The sequence below is a fragment of the Diplotaxodon limnothrissa genome, linkage group LG11 (genome assembly GCF_057381915.1).
Source record: "Diplotaxodon limnothrissa isolate DT_005_m linkage group LG11, D_limnothrissa_male_GT1.1, whole genome shotgun sequence".
Classification (NCBI taxonomy): Eukaryota; Metazoa; Chordata; class Actinopteri; order Cichliformes; family Cichlidae; genus Diplotaxodon; species Diplotaxodon limnothrissa.
The window spans coordinates 30930824-30954803 of NC_140606.1; the positions used below are offsets into that span (position 1 = coordinate 30930824).

General features: G+C 40.6%; 1 protein-coding gene across 4 annotated transcripts in view; it reads left to right on the forward strand.

Annotated features, from left to right (window-relative positions):
- hdac9b (histone deacetylase 9b) overlaps positions 1-23980 on the forward strand; it is a 42993-nt gene that overhangs the window by 2180 nt on the left and 16833 nt on the right. For 2 of the 4 annotated variants that reach the window (XM_085366607.1, XM_085366608.1), the window contains exon 1: positions 19391-19889. In XM_085366607.1, the coding sequence (XP_085222733.1) occupies positions 19781-19889 (109 nt within the window). In that variant the 5' untranslated portion in view covers positions 19391-19780. Of the gene's footprint in view, positions 1-4847; positions 4911-19390; positions 20185-23980 lie in introns of those variants that run through there. The other 2 variants (XM_085366609.1, XM_085366610.1) reach the window with 2 other exon arrangements.

Here is a 23980-nt window from a genome sequence, read left to right on the forward strand (position 1 = left end):
AATAAATCCTCTCAGTACTTATGTCAGATGGGACTGTTATAAAAAATCTTTTTAAGTATACATATCTCTCTTGGTTTTTCCAGACTGGTAGATATCAGTATCTTTGTTTCTAATTTGTTCTTGAGTTTCTTTAGATTGTGGCATGATGTGTTGCATTTTAAGATCTTTTTGATCTCTACTTTGTCAGACAGGTCCTATTTAAGTGTTTTCTTGATGCAATACGTCTGGCAGTAATTGGGCTTGTGTAATTGAACTTGGCTTTGCAAAAAATCTGGTAAATCACAGCCAATTTCTGATTTAACAAGTGTGGGCAATTCCCTTTTCACACTGGGCCAGGTAGGTTTGCATAGCTTCTTTCCCTCAATAACTGAAAGCATAATTTTAGAAAGGCATTTTCTCAGGATATCAGAAACATGTACATGTTCATATTGTGTACATATATGAACTATTGGGAATAAATAATTTTTCATTGCTATGCGTTTTTATTAATAAGTGTTATAAAGTTATATAGTGTAGTATTAAGTGGACACAGCCCTGAAAATAAAGGTATGAGACCATGTGTCCTTGGGGAGTAGAAAGCTGCAGACTCTTGCTCACGCTTGTCTGGGAAAAAGTAGATAAGAGGAGACCATCTCTAGTGGAAAGTTACTGAGACACTGTTGTTTAGACTAGAATGAGAGAGCTTCTGTAATAAAACTGTTATAGGCACACTGCCATTTTGAGATCCGCGGCAGCGTGTCATGCAGGACGCATCTCCCTTCTAGAAGTAATAAAGTGTTAAATGGTCTACTGATCAGTGTTTTGTCTTCCATTGGAGGCCTCTGAGGAATCAAAGGAACTCGGTGAAGTGTTGATATTAACGGTGCAAATACTTTTTCACAGCGCTGCATTTTTCCCCAAGTAGTTCAAATGCAGAAATTCTGATTGGTTGTATATATACATACCTGTGAAGACAAAGCTCACATAATATTGCTGTCAAATGACACGGTCTTTAGAGGCCAGATGCGAGCTCTGGGGTCCCTTGCAGAGACACAGGCAAGCTGCAGGATCATGCCTCAGATGCACTGATATTTGGCTGTGCCCCTGCCTCTCCAGATGTCAGGATGAGAGATAGCACACAGCTGGACAGTAGGGATTCTGGGATGAAAGTGGTGTCACCCACTGGGCCAGTCCCAGCTGCTGGAGGAAAGTGACAAGATCGGAAGAGATTTCATCTCCCTGTTTCCCACCACTGTTCTTGGAATGCTGATATAGACCCAAAGCTTAGATTTTCAACAAGTTATACACCGTCTTCTTAATGTTTGTAAAGAAGAGAGCTCAGCAAAACCTTAAATGAATTAAAGTAGCATTGATTTCATGAACAAGACCAAACTGGAGACATATAAACATCTGAGCAGTGATGTGGGAAAAAAAAAGTGAAAACAGATGATCTGGGGTTTGTTCTCTTAAAAGGAGGACATTTATCCGTGGGTCTGAACAGTAAAATAAGGCAAGCTACTGAAGAATGCTTTGAAGTGACAAATAAAAATGTGAGTCCACGGACAGCTGCAGATTTATAACGGTGACAAATCTGCATATAATTTCTGCTAATCACATAATCAGTGAGGCATTGTTCCTGCCTGAGATAAAAGCATCTCCTTTTTACCAAATGGCAATCAGAAGGGGGGGGATGCAAAGCTTCATTGTTCTTTCATGACTTTGAAGCAAGGGAAGGAGCACAGTGACAGTGACTGAGAGCATGCTTTAAAAAAAAATAATAAAATGACAATGCGAACTTGTCTGACAACCGGGCATCTCAACATTTGTTAATATGTTCTTAATTTATAGCTGAATGCATTCAATGTAATTACCAGTAGATGGCGCTGTTTCCATTTTAATGATCTTGTTATTAGACGCTGTATGTGCTATTTTTAGATGGTGCATCACTGCAAAGTGTATGCAGCTGTCAAAACGCTCACTTTGGAATTTTATGTTATGCAATAACAAAAAAATAATAGCCCCTTAACAACAGACACTAGTGTCCCAAAGCCCTATTATCAGTACTAGTGCTCTGATTTCTAATTAGAGTGACTGATAATAATAATAATAATAGTAATAATAATAATAATAATAATAAAAGAGTAAAGGTTACACAGATTATTTGCACACTAGCTGTAAAGCTCAAATTATAACACCAGTTAAAAGATCTTTTTTCCACAAAGGAAGTTGATTTATGAAGTTTGCGGTGCACCTGCTGAGGACACTCAGCGACCGGAGCTGCCCTCGTTTCTCCGTCAACTGCGATTATCAGAGGACAGCGGAGCAGACAGACTGCTCAGTCTGCCACTACCCTGGCTGGGATTTCTATGCCCTGTTTCGACGAAGTAGCTAAGGCTTTTTATAGCTTCATCCCGTTGCATCCTCATCCCCCTGCAGAGAGCTATCTTCACATTCTGCACATCAAACCCTCAACCGTGCGCCCGAGGTAGTGAAAGAGTTCATTTAAGCCTTTTTAAGTGACAAAAAATACACGTATAAAACTAGTGTGTTTCATACAAGTGTTGCTGTGAAATATTTAAGAGTATGTGAGAGCTTTCATAAGATAGCTTAGAGGGTACAAACAAAGTATTAACTAATATATAGGTTTTAGCAGCCAGCTGTGTAAGAACAATATGCTGTATGTTAACGGCAAGTTCGCTGTACAGTATGCTAGACAGCGAGTTCAGCGCATTAATATTTGAACGGTTAACCGTTGTTCTGCAGTCACAGGTGGTCGTCCTCTAATCGATTGTGAGTCCGCCAGTAAAAGTGGACCGGAACTGTGAGTATTAGAGCAATTCGTGACATTCTTCACACAACCACAATACTGGAAATGTTTTTTTTTCTGAATTACTAAGTGACCTCATCATTGCTGGTTTCGCAGACTGTTATTAGTTCCAAGATGTGGGGTATTGTAGTGCAGGCTGGCGCCTATAAATAGACTCGCTTGCGAATGTATGATCTCATCGAAGTCGGTTGAAGCGTTAAAGTCATTATTAAAGAACTCGTCAGCCAACCAGATAGCATCACTCCTTGTCACAAAGTAGACTATTCATTACTTAGACGGGCTAATATACGTATAGCTTTTAAACAAGGAGCGGAATGACACACTCACGGGGTTAAGAGCAGAAACTAGGAGTGTAATTAGAACTTTAAGTAGTCTGTTTGTGAAAAGAAAAATCTCAACACAGAACTTCGGTTAATTAATTCTCAGAGCTGCTTTGCATTAGAGGTGAAAGAAGCATTCAGAGCAGGGAGCAAGCAAACGACACTAATAAATACTCCACTGCAAGTGAAAGACGTAAAAAAAAGTACACAGGCCTACCCAGAATATGCTCACAAGGCAGAATGATTCATTACACTGTTATAATATTATCAGAACAGTATTATTGGTTCTTCAACATGTGAACAGTGTTTTAATAATATAATTGGCAAGATAGATTCATAGGTAGAACTGAGATAGCCAAGTAAAGTATCTCATGGTGTATCTGAGCACTTCAATTTTTGTGTTTTACATATGAAAATCTTGTGTGTTCTCAGTTTTAGCATTAGTTATACTGGTTCAGTTGCTCATTAATGTGAAAATCTAATCAGCCAATCACATGGCAGCATCTCATTCCATTTAGGCATGTAGACATGGTTAAGATGACCTACTGAAGTTTGAGCCGATCATCAGAATGGTGGCTTAAGTGTCTTTTAAGTACCAAGTTTGTTGGTGCCAGACAGGCTGGTCTGAGTATCTCAGAAATTCCTGACCTACTGAAATTTTCCCGCATAACAACCTCTACAGGGAATGTCTGAAAAAGAGAAATTATCCAGTGAGCAGCAGTTCCCTAAGTGACAAGTCTGGCCAGACCGCTCAACTGTAACCCAAATAACCACTCGTTACAAAGTGTGGAGAAAAGCATCTCTGGATACACACATTGAATCTCAAAACAGAACAACAGAAAATTGGAAGAAAAAAGTTGCCTGGTCTGAGTCTTGATTTCTGCTGGATGGTACGATTAGAATTTGGGGTAAACAACATAAAAGCATGGATCCATCTTGATTTAAATCAACAATTCAGACTGTTGCTGTTGGTGTAATGGTAAATGGCCTGTATTTATATAGCGCTTTACTAGTCCCTAAGGACCCCAAAGCGCTTTACATATCCAGTCATCCACCCATTCACACACACATTCACACACTGGTGATGGCAAGCTACATTGTAGCCACAGCCGCCCTGGGGCGCACTGACAGAGGCGAGGCTGCCGGACACTGGTGCCACCGGGCCCTCTGACCAGTGGTGTGGGGAGTATTTTGTCGGCACCTTGTGAACCTCTTAGGATGACCTGAATATCGTTTAAACACCACAGCCGACCTCAGTGTTGTTGCTGACCATGTTAATCCCTTTATTAACTACAGTGTACCCATCTTCTGATGGCTCCTTACAGGAGGTTAATGTATCGTGTCCAAAATTTCAGATCATCCCATATTTGAACATAACAAAGAATTCACTGTAGTCAAATAGTCTCCACAGTCACCAGATCTCAATCCAACAGAGCACCTTTGGGATGTGGTTGAAAGTGAGAGTCACATCATTGGATGTGCAGCTGATAAATCTGCAGCAACCATGTTATGCAGTCATGTGGACCAAAATCGCACCTTGTTGAATCTATGCGACGCAGAATTAAGGCAGTTCAGAAGGCATAAAGGGAATCTAACCTGGAACTAGTAAGTGTGTAGTAGTGAAAGATTGCAGAGATAAACATTTCTCAGCTTGCTGCACTTCATATGCGATAAATGCAGATATGAATCTACAGCTTATTTTTTGCATATTGTCTTTACAGATAATGAAGAACCAAAACCACAAGACAGGCAGATAACATGGCAACATCCATGACTGCTCAAAAGTAAGACGCTTATTTTTTTTAATAGCTGCCAGTAACTAAATGAAAGTTAACTGACAGTGCTATGTATGAAGTTTGTTTGGTTCTCAGTTTTGCTGGACACCCTGTCACTCCAACAAAAACTTTGAGCAGATGGCTTTGGTAAGCAGTGCTCTTTCCCCAGGTGTCATGTGTTTCAGTCTTCTCAGAGCGAGGTAAAAGGGAAAACACAAGAAGCACAGAGCCTCCAGTGTACACATGACATTTTCACTTAGACAAGAAAAACTTGGCTCAAAGTTGACATAAAAGCCTTTCACAGCCAGTCAAAATGACCCTTCAGCTGTCTTTCCATCTCAGAATATTTATGATATTTTTACATTAGACTTGTTCTTGGCAGGTTAATGCTCACAGATGTCTACACTGCTCAGATGGCTTGAGGGGGCAGGTACCATCTGAGCTGTGTCAGGGAGAGAAAGTCATTTTAACAGCACCTTACACTTAGCCTAACACATAATTTCATAGTACCAGTGAATGTGTTAATGAGACAAAATGTTTTTGATAGAACACATTTTGGCAGGCATCTGTGAATTATTCACTGGACTTGATAAGTTACCATGTTCAGCTATTCTCTTGGCAAGAACTATTCACAGAAGCAGCGTGTTGCGCGAGTTCCCCGCTGTGCGATGCATGTTAACTATAGCAGAATATTATCATTGTCCTATAGCTGACGTCTGCCAGATTTGTATCAGTAAAAATATTCTGTTGATGCCGCAGAGTAATCTGTCAGCTGCTACCAGTGATGACATAAGAAGTGGGAGTGAGCTTGTCAAAGTGGAGCGAATACAATGCCTTTTCCTTTTTTTTCTCCTGTCTTTTTTTTCCCCACAACTGAAGTGATGAAAGTGATGAATTACGCTTTGTCACTGTGGATTTATTTCCTGTGTTTGTGTGCCATCCTCGACTGACCGTGACAGCGTGAAGGCAGCCTTCATGTCACGCAGCATAAATTGCAGTTCTAATAGAGAAAAAGAATGTGGTGGTGTTTTGTGCTGGATGACATGACAGAATGATAGAGCTAATCTTCTGCCTCAATTGGGCACAAAGACATTAAAGGAAAAACACAATTGGGCACCTTTGTGCATGTGCTGTCGTGCCAGTCTAGCAATACATTAAAATATCTAGAGCATAGCAACAGTTGGAAGAAATTCATTAGCCATTTGGTCTGTGAAACAGCTATTTATTTATGACGTCTACGCTGGAGGCACCTGATTATCTCGCCAGCAAAACTCAGGTCAAAGTTTTTGAGTTTTGCTTCTTATTTACATTCATGCATTTAAATGAATTCCAGGTGTAAGTTTTTTGCACCCCTGTCAATGAAATGATTTCCTCCAAAACAAACGTTCTTGTCCACATATGTCAGAATACATTAATGGCCCACAATGGCCTCCAAATGAGGTGCTGCCAATTTAATATTAAAGTGGGAGCATTATGTGTTGATTTGTTTAGTACACATTAAAAGCCCTTAACACCTTCATTATATTAGCCTCGCAGTCATTGTTATCATCATTCATATTCTGTGACCAGATTATGGTCATTACAGGTTTGTTTGTTTAATCAGGATCCCCATTAGCATCAGCGTCGGCCTAGGCTATTCTTCCCAGAGTCCTTAGACACTTAATCCAACATCCACAACACATAAACATAAAACAAGGAGGGTCTTCCTGTACAGATAGCATTGAGTTTCATAGAGCAAGAAATGACTACCTCAGAAGTAGGATGTGTATGCTGCACCAATGTGTCCTCTGTAGCTCTACAGCATATGGATGTTAATCAGTGCCAGGATCTTTTGTTTCATGAGAGTTATTTTATTGATTGGAAATTTTAAAGGCTGCTGAGCTACATTATTCAACATTTGTAAGAGTATAAATTAGAGATGGACCGATCCGATATTACTTATCGGTATTGGTCCGATACTGACCTAAATTACTGGATCGGATATCGGAGAGAAATAAAAAATGTAATCCGATCCATTAAATGTCACGAAAGCGCCTCACAAAACTTACAACACGCCGTAACTCGCCTCATAACCATAGCACGTCGGAGCAGTGTGCTCACGTGATAGAGTGGCTGTGGCTTGCAAGACCTGTGGTGGTCTGGTTGAGCATCTGGAGCTTCGCTACCAATGTGGCATTTCATCTCCGACAAAGTTATCCCAGAGAGAAGTAAAGCAAGTGTGTAAGTTCATCTCTGAATGTTTGTAAAGCATTCCAGCTTAACAACCGATATATGGAGCGACTGCCTCTCTCCCTCCCTCTCCTGTTGCTACTTCAATCGTGAAATGATCAGCTGATCGGCTTTTCTGTCGCGAGTCCGTCCCTCTTGTTTGTTTTTGGCCCACTTTGCACCAGAAAGAAGAAACCAGACACAAAGACATACTTTTCTTTCTTATTCTCATTTAAAATGTCTAGCTTTTATTAAATAATTATCTGAATGTTACACCCAAAGTTTTAATTTGATGTAAAATGAATAGAAGTCCATTACTGTATATAGTAACTATTAAGTCTAATATATACCCTTGTAAGCTATAGTACTTTTTGCTTTGGGAAGGCTGTGCAGTCTGCAATTCTGTTAAAGAAAGATGTTGAATCTATTTAATATTTCTTGAAAAAAATGATTTCTGTGCATTTTTTTTTTCACACTGCATCAAATTAAGGTTGATTACATCGATTAAGCATCATGAGGTGGAGCGTGAGGGGTTGTTCCCTGTTTTTCTTTGTTGTTGTTGCTGGGAGTTGAAACCCTATTAGTTAGGTTGCTTAATATTTACGCTAAGTACTCTTTAAAATACCAGAATTGGGAGGATGGTGTAGGTTTAAGTTTATTAGATTGATCAGTATTGGTGAACTATGAAAAAAAAATTTGCATACAGGTATAACAAAATAGCTTTAGTGTTGTTGTTTTTTTTTTTAAAACTTGAGTATGAACTTGGGCAAAATGCAGCAAGATATTTAAAAAACAGTTTTATCGATTAAAAAACACTATATCGGATTCATATCGGTATCGGCAGATATCCAAATTTATGATATCGGTATCGGACATAAAAAAGTGGTATCATGCCATCTCTAGTATAAATATTTATAAACAGTATGTTGACATATTTGTGTAACCTAAGCACTGTTAAATATTTAATTCCTAAGCCAGGTTAAAGAAAAAATGGCTAGTACCAAGTTGGACCTCTTTTTGCCTTTTGAACTACCTCAATTCTTTGTGTCATAGATTCTTCGTGGTGCTGGAAACATTCCTCTGAGATTTTGGTCCATGTTGACATGATAGCATCAGACAGCTTCTGCATATTTGTCAGCTGCACATACATGATGCATATCTTGTGTTCCGGTAACATCCCAATGGTGCTTTGTTGGTTTGAGCTCTGGCGACTGTGGAGGCCAGTACAGCAAACACATTGTCATGTTCAGGAAACCAGTTTGAGATGATTTGAGCTTTGTGATATGGTGCATTATCCTGCTGTAAGCAGCTGTCAGAAGATGAGCACACTGTGGTCATAAAGGGATGGACACAGTCAGCAACAGCACTCAGTTAAGATGTCATGTTTAAACAATGCTACAGCAATGTGCTGTGCATTCAGAGATGCTTTTCTGCATACCTTTGGTTGTAACGAGTGGTTATTTGAGTTACTGTTCACATCCTATTCTGTCCATTCTCTTCTGACGTTTGGCATCAACAAGCCATTTTTTGAAATACTCATCTTCCCTTAAATCACATATCTGAATGGCTAAATGCACGTGACAGGCTGATTAGAGGTTTGCATTCATGAGCATTAGAATAGGCATACCTAATAAAGTGTCCAGTAAGTTTAGTGATATATATATATATATGTTTTTCTTTTATGATAGGCAGGATCTGTAGTCTAATTGTCATGAGCTAATGTTGAATGTATAAAAGCTAGATCAAAAACAGGCACTGTTGTAGGTCTGTGTGAGGCTGTCACGTGTAGAAAATCTGTAAAACATGCCTCACAAGTTTGTCATGATTTACATATTTCAGAAGTCGGGGGACATTTATGTAATTCTGCTGGATCCAAAAAGCCTTAAAAACAGCATTAGTAATTTTTACCCAGCCGCCAGTGGCAGTCAGCATAATGTCTTCTTTAGCAGCATTTCACACTTGGAAATAAGCTCTCATTTCATCCATCATTCCACTCATAATGACAGATGAACCATAATTATGTAATTTCACCAATGACTGCTGTTACAGAAACACTTAAGCAATTCCTAAAAACACACCAAGTGACATGTGTTTCTTAACCATACACCTCTCATGATATGTTTCTCAGCTTCATGATGGCCATGCCTGTTGACACCCTTAAACTATTTTTGTGTGGTCCAGGATCTATTATTGGCTTTGGCTGTAAGTGCTTTCTGTTCCATAACAAGATGAATCCCCAACATGGCATTAGGTTACCAGGCAACAGTGTACACTCGACTGCTCGCTTATAATTTTCTTTGTATAGTTAGGATGTTTAATAGTAAGTGACTACATGACAGTGTGCCAAATTTAACCACTGGTAGCAGAACCCGTAGAGCCTGATGTATGTCAGGAGGCATAGAGGCGAGCGGGCTATATTTGGCTGCTATGTTCCCTTCAAAGAGACGAGTTCTAGGCCTGGACTTGACATTTCTCTTAGACTGGAAAAAATGGGTTTGGGTCAGTGAGTTTTCGTGGGAGGAGGGGTGTTGTTGATGCCCAGAGGAAGGTGCCGCTCTCTGTTCTGCAGCGGCTCATTGTTAAAATCAGCAGTCTTTATTAAACAAAAGGTTGTGAGGGCTTACCAGAGGATTCATATTACTTGAATGTACATAAGCTACATATAAGAACAAGAGCATTAAGGTCAATAGCTTATTAACTTCTTTCTTACATTTTCACTTGAAACAGGACTATTTGTCTTGGTTATTGAAAAGATTAGGACAAATTGTATCATGAATGGAAGGTGTCAGTGTACAAGGCATATCCTCCAGCTGCTCAGGAGTTGTGAGCCTCATTATATTAGGAACAATGCTCGCAATGTTAGAAGACAGTCAGAAAAGATCTGCCAAGGAATCACAATGAGCAGCTGTGGCCGCACCTTATGAGATTGTTTTCATAGCCTACTTGAAGCCTGTAAAGAGTCTCATCATCTGAGTATTGAACAAACCTAACAGACCCCCCCTCCGACAACCTAAGTGATGTGACATTATAGTTTTTATTGTCCGAAAGTTCTGTTTTTCATTAGCCTCTTCTCTTTGTGCCGTATGTTTTTTGAGGTTAAACAGAATAATGTGGAGGACAGCCCTGGGCTTTATCTTAGTGTGCTGTCATGAAAATGAAATGGAGAGTCTTGTTCACACCTTTATCTATTTCGCTGCTTTTGGCTGCTGTTCCAGTGTGTGCCTGAGAAGACCGGACGCCGTGCAGACAAACTGAACGTAGCCTACAAAATCCATTTCATCTCCAAAGTGCGTTTTTCCTCACTTGCACTCTTAGGGTCTTGTTTCTATTATTTATTTATTTTGCTGTTTCAGGTCATTAACAACAACTCCGGTCAATGCATGACATTCTCAGGAAAGATTTAATTCACTTTCAAGTAAAAGCTTAATCTGCATACACTGAATCATAAATGTAACTCTTGTTCAGTCAAAAAAAACATACAGATTCTCTTATACGTGTGGAAATGTGCCGATCTAGGGCCAGGACTGAATAAGGAGTGAAGTATGTGTGAGGAATATTTTTCTCTCTTTATAGTAAGAGAGCTCTAACCCAGAGGGAGAGTATAGCTCCTGTTGTAGCAGAGATACAGAGCTTTGGTGGGTTTAGCCTGCTGTTCTCAGTGTTGTTCATCCAGCCCCACTGTACACCCCTAGGCTCTCTGGGGGATCCTACTTCCATTTATTTTCACTTCTTGTCTAAAAGGAGTTGGAGAGATGAATCATTCATGTCTCTGAGAGGCCTCTTGTGTGGATGAAAAATTGGGAAATTTAAGGCTCCTGCCTCGAGTATTTAAGATAGATTAATATGCAGCGCTTTCTGTCAGTGTCCTGCTTTTTTCTCCTTACAGACATTTTAATTCTTTGGTTGAAGTCCGTTAAGTAGGAATTTTGCCGGAGTGGTCTGGTTTTGTTGCTCTTCACTTGTCTGCGTCTCAGTACAGCCAGTGACAGGTGCTATAGACAGTGTCCCTGCCCTAACACGATACGAGACTTTGAGAACTTTGAGGTTAAATCAGTAAATGTGATGAATGAGATGTGTGCTCGGCCTCACGGACAGATTGTCACTAATCTGTCACGGGGTGAGGATGTTTACCTTGATGGCAAAACCAAAAGTTCACAAGCCTTTTAGTTGTCAATTCTTGCCATCCCATCAACTTATGCAGGCGAAAATGGCCTACCATAACTCATATTTAAACATCTCTTTGTTGTTGCCTTTCCTTTGCGGGTACCCACCCTGCTAGTGACAGGTCTACAAGAACAACCCCCTCCCCACTTGCCATGAAATGTGCTGAACAAATGGAGCCAGGAATTACACAGAGATTGGACACACTGGCTATATATCTAAGAGCCCGCATAAAGGTCTTGGTAGTCAGATAGGTGTGAAAGGGTTAAGAGCCCATCTGTTTCCAAAACAGAAAATTCTTACCCCCTTTGAGTTACCAACCTTAGAGCATACTCTAAATCAGTGGTTCTTAACCTGGGTTCGATCGAACCCTAGGGGTTCAGTGACTCAGTCTCAGGGGTTCGGCAGAGCCTCCGCCATGACATGCATGGCTCATTTTGTGCACCAGTAAAAAAAATCACATTTTATTTTTCACTAAAGAGGGGTTCAGTGAATGCGCATATGAAGCTGGTGGGGTTCGGTACCTCCAACAAGGTTAAGAACCACTGCTCTAAATGATCCCTTTTAGTATCAAGTAGTATTATCTCAGAAGACTTGCACTAAATAGGGAGGCTTAAAGGCAACAGAAAAAGGGAGTTTTATTCACGCCCTCTAGATGCATTTAAAAGGACAGAAAAACATCAATGAATAGCATACTGCACTAAAACGCGGAGCAGAAAAAAGAAAAATGATGCTATGAATGCTTGGAGTGTTTTTTCTTTCTACCGGGTCTGTTTTGCTCTTTTGATAGTAGGAATCTCAACACTTTGTAGTTCAAAAGAAAACATCAATGTTCACTTCATTATATCTTTTATTATTTATTTTATTTTTTTTACACACACAGCTTCAAAGAGGTCGCATAGCTGTAACAGCTTTTGTTTTGTGCTGGGATTTTTTTCATTTATTTTTTTTTACATATTTTATGAAAGAGGCAGCCAAAGCTTGTTAGGCTCTGTGTTATTGAAGCGGCTGGGTTGAAAAGTCATTTTGGTCATTGGATCTAGGATGAAAGGAAAAGGTCGGGAGTGATGCGGTCACTCCCAGCAGGATGGCAACACTATGGAGAAGTGTGGATGAGTGTATGGAAGTATGCAGGGCTGTCTGTTTGTCTGCAGATGAGTGTTTGCTTGCACTGGATCTTGACTTGTATATATGTAGAGGACTTCTGTGGTGACTCTGCCTGTTTTCTCGGTTGTGTGTCGGCGTATTTGTCTTTGTCGTCCTTGAAAATTGCTTTGGAAAGTTCACAGCTATATACCTGGCATCTCTCACTGTTCTTGGTTTCTAGATTTCTTGTCTCTGTTCTCAATCAACCTGCAGGGTGCACTGTTGCTGAAGGATCCACCAGGAGGTTTTTACCCCACTTGGACAATGTCCCATAATTACAAGCCTTAGTTACGGCTTGATTTTCCAGTCAGAACCAAGCTGATGAGCCCGAAAGAACAATGAAATATGAAGAACTGATTTAGAGAGAAAAGAATAAGGAATTTGTAATATCATCTTTATTACAAACCATGTAATTACACAGACTACAACACGTGTGCTACATGAAGATTAAAAAAAATTTAAAAAGTAGAGAGAGGTGATTTAAAACAGAATGAGAGTAAATGCTCATATTACACAACACACACAGGCACATGCACAGCAATGTAGCACAAACAAGTGAGATGACCCCTGAACTATTTCTTTGCCTCCCAGGGGAGAGAGGAAATAGAAACCCGCGTGACTCGTTTGGACATTCTCATAGGAAGCGCAAGGTAGAATACTGTTCTTACAGTGTACTTATGAACATGAGTCTTTATCTTTAGCTGCATGAAATGAGCGAATACATAAATACATGGATGCAAATATAGCACTTTGCCATGGTGAAATAAATGTATATGAATATGATGTTGTAATAGAGGAAGAAGCTACTTTCGGCTGCGCCCTTATTCACAACGGGTCGCCACAACGGGTAGCTCCGCATGTTTGATTTAGCAGAGCGTTTTCAAATGCCGGACGCCCTTCCTGAAGCAACCCCAAAGGGATTTGTGTCTTCCCCTGGGATCAAACAAGAGATCTTTGGCTTGTTATGCAAATGTGTAAACCGCTATGTACAACATGATGTGTTATACACAAACACAGAAATGCAGGGTCACCTGAGCAAAAGCATTTAAAAATACATGTGGAGCCCCTCTAGCTTTATGCATATAAAGCAGCCTGGACATTAACATTGCAACAGAGGTGGTTTATGCACCGTGGGGCATTTCCTGGTATGCAGAGCTCTACCTTTATAATCAGAGGAAGAGCTATTTTTCAGAGGTATTGTTGTGTCTGAGACCTTTGAGACACCACAGGAGGAGAGTACTGGAGCTGTTCTGCGGTCAAGTAAAGAAGTGATGGCGTAGGTGGAAGTGGCTTGGACAATAAGCGTCAGCCCTCCCTTCCCCATAGTAAAGTGGATTTCCTGTTGCACTTTTTTCAGGTGGACCTTTTAAAATGCATGAATGAAGTTTAGTTGGATTCTTTTAAATGTCATCGACAAATCCAGTCACGCAGAACGCTTTATTTAACAACATCCATTTTACTGTGTTATCAGGATATTCCTCGATGAGTGTGTTTCTATAATGGTCGTGTCTCAGAAGTGAGATTTGTCCCTTAAAAATAAAATAGTGAGTGAAAACTGTCTGTACTTTTTCTGTGACTGAAATAACTCGGCTGATAATTTGCCAAAGGACAAACAGGCTCGATAAAATGTGTTTTCTCAAAAGCAGTGGCGATAGCAAAAAAAAAAATATTATGTTATCATATTAAGAATAATAGCTCCAAGGCAACTTGGGGGATGATGCTATGATTATCCACTCATAAATGGGCTTGACTAGCAGGATGTGGATTAGAAGGATGCCTCTGAACAGACAACCTTTGTTTTTATTAATCCCTGAGGGATTTTCTAAGGTCAGCTAAGCTTGGCTGTATTCCATCAGAGTCACATGTGTGCACTTGGGCCTTGTATTTGTGTGATACAGATGCCACATTTGACTTCTGCAGGCTTTTCAGTGATGTAGGTCTGAAAGCCTCTGATGCAATGATTCTACCCAGTATGGTTCCAGGCAAAAAAGTGCCCTTTTATATTTATTAGTTAACGGTGCATTAAAATGCCAGCTGACATTAAGAGTTGTCTTTCAGAAGGTCTAATCAATGCTAAGCCTGTTGATGTAACAATATTCTTAAAGGATCAATGGTTTGTGTTAATATGAGGGATGGTGCTTGGCAAAAGAAACAAAGGAGAACATAAAGCGGGCTTGTCAGGAGTACATGTAGGATGGAAGCTGTACAACAACAACATAGTCAATTTGATACAAACAGTGGATCAATGGTTTCCAGCAGAGATGAGCACATTGATCAGTAAAAGTACTGAGAGCAGCCCTCTTTTTCCAGTGTGCCTTTGTGGTACATGTCTATTTTTAGAAAGCCTATGGCAGCAGATGAAGGCATGGCATCAAGGACCTATTCAAAGTTTGAAAGTAAACTGTCCTCAATGTCAGCTCACAATAAGCGGATGCTTTGAAATTGTGTTTTTGCCTTTTATCGTTCAGTCTGCTCTTACATCTCAGATAGAGGGTTCGCATTTCTCAGACTTTCTTCTTCTCTCTCTCTTTTTTTTTTTTACTTCTCTCTGTTTTCTTACCCTTTCATTACACTTCCATCACAGAAGTACCTTCCAATATATCTAAACTGTGTTCTCATCAAAAAAATGTCCTTATGTCCACATAAGGAGGTAGATGAAGTGGTGGAGGTATACCTTGCAGGATTTTTTGACACTATATAAATATATATATTTTGCAGATATTTTTATATTATTTATATTATATTTGAGTTAAGAGTTTTGCTTTAGCTTTGTGTTTGGTTAGGTCAAGAAAATAGTTGTGTGGTGATGGATTCCACCCTGTCTAATATATGATTGACTCAATAAACATAAATGCAGATTGCAAAAAAATATGTTTTTCACAAACACAATGCAGAAGAAGACACGCTTACTTCAAAATCTAGTTGAAAATGCAGTTTAGTTGTCTGGATCGTACAGAGTCTTCACATGAAATGCAAAAAACTCCATGTCTGTTTTTGTGTTTGGAGCAGCACTGCCAAACTTTGTCGGCAGTGTTTCAACATTAACTGCCAAACATAACCGCCTTTCAATGCTTTTCATGTTATTTGATCCAACCTGTTAAGTACAACCTATATCACCCTGAAAAGTCCAACAGGAAATTCCAGAGGAAGCCAGACAAAATAACCCAATAAAAGCAAGAGCACCCAGAATCATTAGTGGGGAAACATGCTCGCATAACTCACCCAGATATACAGGCTAATTGGATTTTACCTTCAAATCAGCAGTTGTAGGGCCTTTGTGCTTTTATGAGACTGGCTACAGGGTAAAGGGAAAATGGGCTGTTTTGAAGTGACAAAACTTCAACCCTGGCTTTCAGCTGGGACACTTTCTGAGGTCTGAGTATGCTGCGCTGCTCATGTAGAGTCTGGCATGAGTCTATAAATTGATCTAGGATTTCTTCCACAGTTAGCAATGGTGACTCATAAGGGGCTGACGTATGGAGGGTGGTGAAGTAATTGGTGTGGAGAGGTAATTTCCCTCATGTACCAGGGGTGCCCTTGGAGCTGCGTGGTGGCCTCTACAGAGAGACGAAGCTCAGGGGAGAGGGTGGTGCCATTTAGGTGCATGGTAACTTATGAGAAGTTGCTGTTATTATGCAACTCCTCTCTGGGGAGGAGCATCCCCCTCTGAATGGAGAAATAAGTACTCGACAATGATAACATCCGCCACAGTCCTCCCAAGGTGACATGATGAAATCTGAACCATTGCAGGCAGAAAGCCAGGGAAATGAATTTTATAGTTTATCGATTAAGATCATGGAAGAGTGCTTGGATATCTACTGTGTAATCAGATTATTTAACAGTAGATGACCCCCGCCACCACCCCCGCTGAGCTGCATGGTTGCCTTTGAAGTTCAAATAACAGAGAACAACAAAGCAGACCTGACTCATTCCTTCCCACACGCAGGTCATCCTCTGTTAAGGAGAATAAGACATTTCCTAGCCAGATCAAATTAGAACGAGTGAGCTTCGTCCACCTCCCATGTCTGTTGCAACACTTTACTTCTGCTCCCTTCTTTCTTCACTCTGCCTCCCTGCTGGGTTTCATCATGCACAGTGTGTCACAAGGCATCAGTGCTATAGTGATTATGCCAGAGAACTTCAAGAGGTGATTTGAAGCTGCTACAGTGATTGTAGTAATGTGAGTAGACTCATTTGAAATAAGAGCATCAATTTTTTTCACATAGCATGAAAGCTGCATGTTAATTGACAAAGTTAGAGTCAATCTAAAAACGGCAACAGCATAATGGTAATGTGCATATGGGTGCTATATGTTTGTATAGGGTGTTCTTTAAAACAGCTTATAATGGCCGTTCATTTAATTTTGGAAAGCGCTATGAGCCCTTCACTGATCTAGCCCACTTGTTCCCTCATCACTAATAATTCCCCACTCCACATTAGTGCTCTGGTGACAAAACATGCACACACACACACACATACACAGAGAGAGACACATAGTTTGTGTTTGATGTGAGGGAGGTGACAGACAGTCGAGCCCAGGCACCCGAGAGCAGAGTAGAGTGGCTCTCCAGCAGGGATGCTGACGTTCACACTTAAATGCTTTAATAGGACTAAAGTAGACAAAGGCCGCCAGTGACGCAGTAGGAGCTATAATGGGCTTGCCACATTGCAGGTTTACTGGACCCTGCCTATTGGACAGCTATTTCCAATCCCACAATCCCTCATCAGCCTCAGGAAGCTAGTTATAAATAAAAAGTGTAGGTTAATCTCCGCTAACATGTCCCAGTGAAACGTTTCTGTTTTGTTTTTCTGACATGCACCAGGGCAGGTTGACCTGAACTTCTTTTCAAAAAGATACTGGGACTTAAACATGTGTGTCTGCGCCCTGTAATAGAGCAGAGTAATGTGCTTGTGTTTTCTACATTTGTAGAACAACTGAAGCATAAATCTGTGTGTACGTTTTGTCGTTTCTATAAAAAAATGAAGTAAATCAAAAAATAACACTAAGCCAGACATGATCTTTAGTCATCCTAATGGCAAAAATATTAAATATAGTATTTTGTTGTGTAGTAGTGGAAAACACACACGAACATTGCACAGGGGCCTTTTAATTTTAGGATTTGATGAAGAAATAGAATATAATAAAATAGGACTTTAAAATAGAAATCCCTTTGTCATAATAATTGTCATTCACGTGACAGCTTTACTTCCTCTCTTGATTAATTATGCTTTAGCCTATGACTAAGGCCAGCCTACGGGGTCAGAGCTTGCCCGGTGTGACGGATACTGTGACAGATGGAGCTCTGGGTCTTTAGCCATCCTTACCTTGAACTTGAAGGCTTGTTATCGCTCACATATCCGACATAAATTCTACCATAGTCTGGAGTTTACTTAATCTGTAAGGTATCACTCGCGCTATAAACATTCACTCAATCATTCGTTGATTGTTTTATGCTGTTGGTATTTTTTTTGTAGAAGCAATTTTCCTTACTATTGTACAGATTATATGAAGATATGTTTTCCATTATATGTTTTCTATAAAAAATAACCTCCCCAAAAACTGTAAACACTGTTGCTGATGGCTCTGTGTATAAATAATCAAATCAGCCAACATGCTCAAACATTAGCCCCAGAGTTGTGTTTTGTGTCTGGGCTAAGCCTGCAAGCTGTGCATTTCCTTCTTGGCTTCTTGGTTTGTGCTTTGATAAAAAGGATTGAGGGGTTAAATGTTTGTCCAGCTGAAACAACACAGTAAAACTCCTTCTCTGTGTCTCTGTAGCCCAGTCGTCAGAGCTCGGGACCTAAAAATAGCCATGCTGGCTCCACGCCCCTGGCTGGGGGACAGGTCAAATTATGAAGGAAGATGAAAAATTTAAAGGCACAGGCTGCTTGGCCACAAACCCAGCCCTGCATCAGTGGTCAGCTAAAACATGTGACTTGGCTTTTATGGGCTACAGTGGGAATATATAGATCTTTGTCTTGTAATATTAATGAAAAACATCCAAGTATATATAGCAGCTTAGTGCTTGAATTTAGAATTTAGGTTCTATTGATTGTAAATGGGGAGTGTAGTGTTTTGTTTGTTCTTAAATCCTCCATTAAACAGTATCAAGAGTGTTTCAAGGGAATGGGATTTGCAATCCTGGAAAAGTGCTCTTGACACAGTTTGAGAGGTTTATGTAATTACGATCATGCTGTTATGGCATCTTACAGTTGGCTTCCTTGGTTAGCTGAAAGCATGCTTCCTGAGTAGCATCACTGCCCTGAATACACACTGAACCCCACACATATACCGAGCTAATGCAGTGAGGTAACACTCCACATGTTAAATCATCTTAAATGAACACTCTTCTGTTCGTTTAAGATGTCTCGCTCGTCTTAACACGTCCTGTTGCGTTTTTGTCACACATGCAGATTACGCCTGAGAGCACCGGTGTTTGGTTGCATTTGTCGAAATACCCCATCGCAAAAAATTGTTAGTACACCATTTCACTGGTTTTGTGATTCATAATAACAGGCAATCAGTTGCTTTGCAAAACGCCTGCTATCAAGTGCACATGTAAAGTTTCTTTCCCTCTCGCGGGTACATCAGAACAAAAATGCATCATTCCATCCATATACCTGAGAGGACAAAATGAAGACATAAACAGAGTGAGTGTGTGAGAGAGAGAGAGACAGGTTCAACAAATCAGAAAAGAGAGAATAGAGGATTCAAGCCTCCATCTGCAGAGAGGGAGTCAGGAGACATGCCTTCTGGCAAGAGCTGAAGAAGACAGCTGTGTTTGGTGTGGTATTTTTAAACGCATCAATGCTGCTCCAATCCCTGCGCCTCGCCTGACCTATTTTTAGCCAGGGCTGGCCATTGTTCTATTTCTGTCACCTGTGGGCCACGCAGTTGTTGATTCACATGCAAATGAAGCTTGCTCCCTCCCCAGCTTGCATTACTGCCTCTGCGCGGTGCTCAGTACACACTACACGGCTTTCCTAGCAACTCAGCTTTACATTTTTTCTCAGTCTCTGATCAGACACTTTGCTGAAGAGAGAGGAAGAAAAAAATCACAGAGAGTGAGAGAGAGAGAGAGAGAGAGAGAGGCAAATAGGAAAAGAAGCTGGATTATTCTCCAAACACTGTGTTAGTGTTTGGAACAGACTGAAGCAGGGCACCCGGGAGAGTACCAGCCCTGCAGAGAGAGTGTATGCTGCTTGTGTTATTGCGCTTCAGTGAGAGTAGTTTCTCAGAGGAGGAGACAGAGGAAGGGAGAGAGTTGCCTGTTGTCGTGGTCTCTCCCCTGGAGTGGCTGAGGGTTGGCTCTTGGTGTCAGGAAACACAAGGCTTGCAATGAGACTTGAGTGCTGAGTGGAGTATGCTGCAGACGATTTACGAGGGCGAGTCAAGTTTCTTCATAACAGAAGGGCGCGTTGGACACCAGCAGTTCCCCAACCCGAGCAAGATGCACAACGTGAACAACTCAGGTGATCACACAGCCTGGTGTTTCCACTCCCCTTGAGGAATGCCTTATCCTTTTTTTTCCACCTTCTTTGCATCCCAATCTCTGTCTCCCCTCTGTCTTTAAATCTCTTCCTACTTCCCTGCTGTCTTACATCCACTGTGCCTCTCGTGCACACATTCGCTCTGTCCTTCTCTCTCACTCTCCCGTACTCTCAACTCTTTGCGCTCGCCCGATCTCTCTCTTTCTGTGCGAAAAGAGAACTCAAAGCTTCTCAGCACAGCAGCGTGGTACGACCAGGCACTTCTTCCTGAATCGAGGTATTTAAGCTTGCGATAACATGCGCCGCTTTAAATATTGTGCTTCTCTATTTAGACGCAGAGGACGCTTTGAGTTAAAAAGTGCTCTGCTAAAATGAGAGAATGTGTGTTAACGCTGTTCCCATGCTCTGCTTGTCTGAAACGAGTCAGTGTGAACATGACAGGGATGCTGTGTTTTTCAAGCTTCCATGTCAGCATGCACTTTTCAGGGAACAGGAAGAACTGTGATAGAAATACTGAGGGGACATGTGAAAGGTTTCTCTCTCGACTGTTTCTATTTCTGACCTGAGAATTGAATTGAGTACATGACATCAGTATGAGTAAGCTCTATTCTCTGTATTGTCGAAAGATGAGTCACACTGTATTTGCATTGGGTTTTTGTTTTTTTTTTCCCTCAAAGCGGCTATTGATAAAATTCAAAACATGTTTGGAGAAATTAGTTTAGAGTTAAAAAAACTCCATTCTTGTTTGGATCGCTGGGAAGCATGAGTAATGGCAAAGTCATACCATTGCTTAATTTAATGTGCTATGACCACTAAGTTGTTACTACTTCTGAAATAAGCCCACAATGTGAGGAACAGGATGTTGAATAATTTTAGTTTCATGTACAGTAAGATTTTTTTAAGCATATCCAACAGAAAAAAAAAAACACACCACCAAAAACCCAGAGTGAAATGTACATTTTAAAAATACCAAAAAGATTCAGGCAAGCAAACTGAAAACACGAAGAGGCAGTGGGGTAAACGTGAAAAGATTTAAAAATAAGTCCCGGGGATGACACAGAGATGACACATTCCACGTCTGTCAATAGAGCAGGTTATTTGACTATCAGGCTACAGGAGCAGAGCTTTCTTCCTTTGACTTTAGCGGCTTACGAGCCAAACAACAGCTATACAGAGCGCCTGAAATCGGGCTCCTTGCTTATTCTGTGGGTCAGCTATTCTTAGGTGAGTTATTTTCAGCTTATGGCATTAGCCTGCTAAGATTAGGCGTCTGTGCGTTATCATTCCATCTCAGCAAGGTCCTGATATAACTATGGTTTGGAACAGATATTTATAGAGGATTCTGTCATTTGTCTGTTTAATTTTTTCTTTCCACTTTACAGCAAATCAGTCCACAGTGAGTAACATTATTTGTCTAAGGAAGCTGCTCAGAGGTGTCTTTCCGTGAGTTTACTGCGTGTTGTGAAAGAGTTGTAGACATAGCAGGTACAGTGCCTTTAGACACGGGGAGAGCTCAATCATTGGCTGTTATATTTTCATGACACTCTATCTGTGCGGATTCTTGTTGATGACGCGGTCCTTGCACTGACTGAATAGGTTTGTTGTGAACTGTTTTCTAAAGAAAACTGCTTGACCTTTTATATGATACTGTACTTGTCTGCCGTTTCAAGCGGATCGGCAAAGAAGGAGGGCTCCGTTGCATTTTTGTTTTGCACAGTGACAGCACCATCAAAGTTGTGATTAAAACAGTCTTCAGATGGGCTCTTGACAAACAGGGAAAAAAAGTAATTAGTTTTCCCTGCATGTAAAATATTAATGGGGACCTTTCAGACAATAACAGTGGCCTACATTTCAAGTCCCCTTGTCCATATCCTTGATCTATTCATCTGTGTTTGAAGTGCTTACTGCAAAAGAGATGGTTCAAAATAATACAAAGAATTTTATTTTGTTTCACTGCATGAAAATGACTCATTATGAGAATGAACTGATTCTGCTTCTGAAATGTTGTAGAAGTGTTATAACAGTTTGATCATCAAAAATTAGAAATACAAGATGCATATTTCTCACTGTTTATCTCGATATTCATGTTGTTTATGCTAATGGATGGTTAGAGGGTTTGCGGTTGTGCAGCGAGCTAAGGTAATTGACTCTTGCTGATTGATTTATTTGGAATTTAAGTGACTCTAGGATCAGCTGGCCGTGTTACAGAAGGACTTCCCAGTTGTTACTTGTCCTTTGCTGGGCTTTCTACATTGTGCCTGGATAACAGTTTCATATATATGTTGTTTTATAAGACGATTAGCTATGACGGTAGGACGGGAGACAACTGGACTCCTGGCTCCTCTCAGTGAGAGGCCTGTGGTGGCTCAGCTCAGTTCTCTTTGTTAGTAGATAGCCTGCAGACCGCAGCTCTGGCTCAGCTGCAAGGACGAGCCTGAGTCTTAAAAATAAAGACCTGTTTCCTGGTTTAGACATGCCAGCTGCTCAAAATAACAAGGCACTTAATGAGAGATCCAGCACCACATTGCAGTCCCAAGCATCAGCTTATTTTTGCCCTCAAACATCTTCTGTATCTGGTTCTATTTATACTGTCAGACAGGGAATTTAGATCAGCAACCCTCTCTGTTTCACACGAAACGTTCACAACATGCGCGGTTAAAGTGCAGTTCATAGTGTTTCGTTATTTTGGTGCTCAAATGGGCAAATAACTAATAAAATGCAAATTATACATAACGGTCTAGGAGCAGTATCAGCAAAGTGAAGATGGTATCCTTCTTGTTGTGCACACTCCTGTGGTTCAGTGGAAAAACACAACTACAGCTGCACTTGTAGTGATGTTTTTGGCCTTGTACGGGTTTTAATTTCATCAAACAAAAAAAGCAGTTATTGGGAAAACTGGTGGAAGTCGAGTTACATAACAGCAACAACCTCTAATGCTGCATTTATATGAATTTCATACTTTTTGTTTGCTGAAATTTTTTTACGCTAATTTATTGATCTTAACTTTTAGAATCAAAGTGCTAATATTTACAGAATATTAGCACTTGGTTATTTCATTACAGAATTGTAATGAAATAACTGAATGTGTTCTGAATAGACTCCATAGTACATGTTGCACGAGTGCTATTGTTATTTAAACACATCTCTGAAACTAGACTAAGCCCCAGATAAGCCCTAAATAAGCATTTATGTTAATACTTGTTAACTGGTTTACCAACAGACATTTTTGAACAGAAGTGAGTGAACAGAAGCTTTATGTGCCTTTTTTCTTCAGTCTCACACAGTGGCACCAGAATATACCCCCAGGTGCAAACAGCTGGTTAAGAATACCTGCAGTATTTATAGTCAGAAGACACCGTTTACCATATTAATAACTCCATCCTCATTTTAATAGTCAGTTTAGAAGCTCTCAAAAAATGCTAAAGCATTATTTTAGCCTGGAAGTCAAACAAAGCCTGCGTTATTGATTTATTGTGTTAATATTTTGCAGTGTGCATCTTCATATGTCTTTTGGTATCCTCATGTGTAATAGTAGTGTCACTGGTGATGTGTCTCTCTACGATGGGAAGTCTGCTAATGTGGCCTGAGGCAAAAAAAGATAACCATCCAACATCTCAAATTAAGGCCGTGATTGTCACCCTAACCGCCACCAAGGCTAATGAGAGGCAGATCGGTTATAGAAATAAACACTTTGGGGACACTGGCGGTGCGACGCTGCACTGGGAGTGTGGTCACAGGCCATGAGTCACCCAATCCCCCCTTGGCAGGCCCTCCACAGGGAGGAATTTGGGCACGGGGCAGGGTGCTTGTTGCTCCCTTGTGCTAAAAACAAATTTGGGACCTGTCATTCATAAATCTCATGTTTACCACCGCCTAGAGACACTTCTGTGCGCTTTGTACCAATCAAGACTCATCAAAATTATCCATGATCTCCAGTCAGACCACTGAACCAGAAGTGGAAGGCTCTTCCTTGTGAGTGATCATTTAGAAAAAGGACCTGAAAGTTACATAAATGTGACACTGCTCTTTTATTTTTGCCCATGTTAAATTGAGCAGGCGGCCTCACAACTGTG